Consider the following 4795-nt stretch of genomic DNA (forward strand, 5'->3'; position numbering starts at 1 on the left):
GTGAATTTACGAAAGGGGTAAAAGAACTGATAAGTACTAAGATTTTTTATATGAGAAAATGTTGTGTGCTGAATTTATTGTTAATTTGTAGCCGAACTGTATCAACTTTATTCTGAATATTTCCTTCTTGCAGTTGTTGATTCATTAGAGCAAATGAGGGAAGAAAGCAAAAAAGTATACCAATTTTTGACGTGGTGCCCTTGAAAGAGGCTTGAGTTATATCAAAGTGTACAAGCTGAGATAGATACAGTTGCTTAGTCTAAGTAGATATAGAATAGAGCGTAGTTATGTTGTTCATGAATTATTCTTATCATGTTTTAGTTTAGATTGTGGATTATAAATTTGATATATTTAAGAATTTTCAATATTTTAAACTCTATATTTCTATGTAGACATTGTGAATGTTTTGGTATTTATTTGGAAAATTAATCTATGCTTGATTCTTTTTATATTTTGTGAAAATATAATTATTTATTAAAATTAAGTTTTAATAAGTAGTAAATGTGAAATTAGTAAAAATCTATAATTATAAAATTAGGAACAACAACTGATTTAGTGACCGATTTAGATTTTTAGTTTAGGAATTAGTGACCGATTTTAGATTTTTAAATCAGGTATTGGCGACCGATTTAGCGACCAATTTCATGGTGACCGATTTAGCAACCGAAAAATTAGTCGCCATTTAGCGACCGATTTACTCAGTGACCGATTTAGCAACGGGAAATTTGGTCACCATTTAGCGACTGATTTAGCGACCAATACTCTGGTGAAGGTTTGGTGGCCTTGTTCAAAAATCGATCGCTAATGGTTAGCGACCGAAGTTGGTCGCTATTTTCTTATTAGCGACTAAGGTTTTAGAGATCACCAGAATCGGTCGCTAAATTGGTCACTAAATTGGTCGCTATTCTAATAATTTCTTGTAGTGTCCTTTGTGCCTCATTAAGGACCTTGCTAGCATAGTAAATTACATGAACTAGCTTATCTTTCCTTTGCCTCAACATGTAACACACTCACTATCCGAATGTCACGCTTCTGGCTGCGCCACTTTGATAGCTTGGGCATTACGACAACTCTATACATATTTAACATTAAAATATGAGCCGGTTTAAAACTTAAAACTGCATAACCTTTCAAAAACACTTTTTCAATGAAAACATAAATATACATGTACAAACAACCAGATACAATACCTTAAGATATATATATATATATATATATATACACACACACACACACATAACACTAGCTTACAAACATACATCATATAATTTCCTATCCCTCTTACAAACTTTATAAAGATAAGGAGAGGAAAACATAATAGCTAAGATAATACAAAAATACCGAATAAACAGAAAATAAACATAACTCTTCTGAAATTTTGTCATCCATATCTTGAAAAGGAATAACTTGTAGGGAAATGAGAACGTCATCCTCGCTTGTTCTCACCATAGGATTACAGAAATTGCTATAACAAGATACGTAAAATAAAATTATTCTTAGAATACAGTGATCATTGCTCGTCTTATAAGTCTTTCCAAAAATCATGGGTTCACATTTCAAAATCCAGAAAATCCTTTTCGAAGACTTGGTAAATTTCTCAAATATTTTGAAATAAAACCTTTTTTCTTTCTTGCAAGATCTGAAAAGTTTTTCCTAGACAGTATGAATGACCAACATGTCCCAAAGATAGGTTCAATTAAGTCTATGCTGTAAGAGTTTAATTTTTCATACTTTTCTAGACCATAACCATGAAAGCAGTTACCTACGCATTATAAATGATCATCCCGTTCCAAGCATAGGTTCATTAAGTCTATGCTGAACCGGTCAGATACTTTATACAAAACTAGAACTCAACAAACCAACCACGGCCTCAAGCCCATCCAATCCAACACAAACAACTCAATCATCAACCAATTCTTCACAAACCAACCAATCAAACACAATCACAATTAATGTAGTTCAAATACAATCAATAGCAATTATAACAATTATAGCAGTTAGCAGTTAACATAAGTATTCACATAAGCAAAACCAATTACAATTTGCACACCCAAACAATGTCACAGAAATGCATATGATGCATGCCTATCCTACTGGCCATGAGCTCACGCGTCGATTATGTTGCCAAACCCAACTCGGATAAGCGGGATTAAACCACCATCCTTGCCCAAGAACACACAAGCGGGATTAAACCACCGTCCTTGCCTCTACCGTAAGTGGGATCAAACCACCGTCCTTACGCGGACGTTGCACCCTCGACAAGTGGAATTAAACCACCGTCCTTGCCAGGTGCCAGCAACTTATCAAAAATCTCATCTCAGCATAAGCGGGACGAATCCGACCCTTATGCCTACCAAACCATAACTCATCAATCTTGAGGACATCCATAATCAATCAGGCTCAGTAACTTATTTCAATTTCATTCTTGGCCCATTTTCTGTTAAATAACAAACGTATTTAATTTACATCTTGCCAAGAATCACTTTTCAAAACGGAGCCACTTTCCACATCTTTCCAATACTTCCAAACAATCACAAAATCATTCCAAATTCAAAATCTCTTTGAAAGACTCAAAATCATTCATTTCTAAATCAAGATTTGGTCGTAAAATTCATCAGCGGAGTCTCAAGACTTTAGGGGAGAATAACCTAACTCATTTCTTAAATTCATTGAAATCCGCCAAAACTTTAACTTCTTGATTTGAATAAATAGAAATGAATTTAAACCAAAACCAAATCGTGTTTCGAATTATTCCGAACCAATTTCAAAACCAACTAAACTTAAGCCAAAACCAAATCATTTTTAAACCGAAAATCAATTTCAGTTTCATTCTTAAATATGTTTCCAAAGGCTCGAAAAATGTCTCAATTTTACTAAGTCAAAGTTTCAGAAAATACTTCAAACTCTTCCTAAAATGTCGTAAAGTGAAATTAGTTAATCGAACTCCATTAAAACTCCTTCAAATTTGCGTATTCAATCAAATTCCAAAACTTGATTCTTTTCATCTTTAAATCGACTTCAAAACTTGATTCTTTTTTAAAATAGTTTACATTCAAAATATAACAATTTTTTTAATAAAAGGGTTCAATTTAATTCTTTTATTGGTAATACAGTTCAAGGCATAATCTGTTCCTTCTTAAAATACCGTTTCAAATAAAGTCTCGGATTTTATAGAAATTTTGGTAGCATCTCCCCTACAACTTGGACTTTGCCACCCTATCCGGGTCCTAACCAAACCAATCCTTAACTCTTTCCAATAGGTTCAAGACCAAATTAGTTTCCAATAAAACAAAAACTCAAACTTTTAGATTATCAAAAAAAAACCAATTCAAATCAACCAAATCCAGAAATTTTCAATTTATCAAAGCAGACATTATTTCAATCAAACAGGCAACCATATCCATTCAAGACAAAATTAGACAATTCATATGACTCAAATAATCACTAGAAATACATTCCGCACAGCATGTCTATTTATAACAATTTTCAATTTAAAATAAACTAGTTTGTATAAAAAGCCCCTACCTCGACTCGTCGAAAACATAACCCAAATGCATCAACCAAACTCTTTTCCCTCAGCCCGGAACCAACGACAACCACAAACTCAGCCTCTGATCACTTTCGCAGCACTCTCTGCAACTTAAAAGTGACATGCAACATACAAAACTCGAACCTACATTACCAAAACTCATATTCATCAACCAAACGCAATCGAATACTAATGCGAAGGTTTTTGAAACATAATTACTAACTCAAATAACAAAACAAAGCAGCTGCGACTCCGAATCGGCCTGGCAGTAGCTCCGACAATAACTCCAAGTGACAGTCGCGAGCAAAACCCCGGTGACGATGACTGTAACAACCACGACGTGATGATAAAAACCCAGGAATTTAAGAGAACAGAAACCCAACTACAAAATCCTTACCGACGGTGGGTCTCAAGGCAGCAGCGGTGTCTCCAAGCGACAGAGGCACGGCTGGATTTTCCACCGGCAACAGCTGTAATGGAAACAGCTTCTTCTCCCTCCATTCGCGATCCTGTCGGCGGCTTCCGACGGTAATGACTCTTCTCTGTTCGTGCTTCCAGTGGTGGTGGCAAGGACGGTTTGGCGGCAGAGACCCGACGATGCTGGCGGCGATGGGCTCCCTCTCGGCGACAGCAGCAGGTTCGACGGTGATGCGGGCTCTAACGGTGACGACAGACCCAGCTTAGACGGTGGGAGCTCCCTCGCGAGCTCCCTCCCTCTCTCCTCATGTTCGCCTATTTCTATCTCCTCCATGGATGGCGATGACAGCAGCAACTGGCGGTGGGCTGGACGCGGTTGGGCAGCGGCGGGATGAGCTCGATGGCGAGGCACGATGGCACGGCAGTGATGCTCCTCCTTCCCCTCTCCCTTTCTTCTCCGTGGATCCCTCTCCTCACTTCCCTTTCTGTTTCATTTTCTTCTCTTGAAGAAGTTTTATGGTGTTGTATTTTGGGTAGGTTGGCTAAAGGAAAAAGAGAGATAATGGCTAGGGTTTCATTTGGTAATGGAAAATTGGGTTTAAATAGGGTTAGAGTTTGTGTATAAAATTAGGGATTTTGGGACTTAATTTGAAGACTAATTTAATCTCTAAAATTACTTTAAAATATTATCTGTGACATAAAGATACTAATTAATTCTCAATCATTTTCTTTAATTGAAAATACATATTGATATAATTAATTTTCTTTATCCTTAAAACTTAAAGATTGAATGATATAAATATATTTGATCTAAAATCAAATCATATAAAATTTTTATTATTTCATAAC

General features: G+C 36.0%; 1 protein-coding gene across 2 annotated transcripts; it reads right to left on the bottom strand.

Annotated features, from left to right (window-relative positions):
- Positions 1-552: 552 nt before the first annotated feature.
- LOC130932553 (uncharacterized) lies at positions 553-4506 on the bottom strand. Of its 2 annotated transcripts, XR_009067486.1 has the most exons (4): positions 3927-4506; positions 3753-3853; positions 3526-3673; positions 553-1465 (listed from the first exon to the last, which is right to left on the bottom strand). XR_009067486.1 is itself a non-coding variant. In XM_057861897.1 (3 exons), the coding sequence occupies exons 1-3, from the start codon at positions 4028-4030 to the stop codon at positions 3576-3578; spliced, it is 303 nt and encodes a 100-aa protein (XP_057717880.1). In that variant the 5' UTR covers positions 4031-4506; the 3' UTR covers positions 3430-3575. The 2 variants fall into 2 exon arrangements, 1 of the variants encoding a protein (XP_057717880.1); XM_057861897.1 differs by lacking the exon at positions 553-1465 and having other exon boundaries at positions 3430-3673.
- Positions 4507-4795: the final 289 nt, after the last annotated feature.

This window comes from Arachis stenosperma, chromosome 6 (assembly GCF_014773155.1).
Source record: "Arachis stenosperma cultivar V10309 chromosome 6, arast.V10309.gnm1.PFL2, whole genome shotgun sequence".
In the NCBI taxonomy this organism is placed as follows: Eukaryota; Viridiplantae; Streptophyta; class Magnoliopsida; order Fabales; family Fabaceae; genus Arachis; species Arachis stenosperma.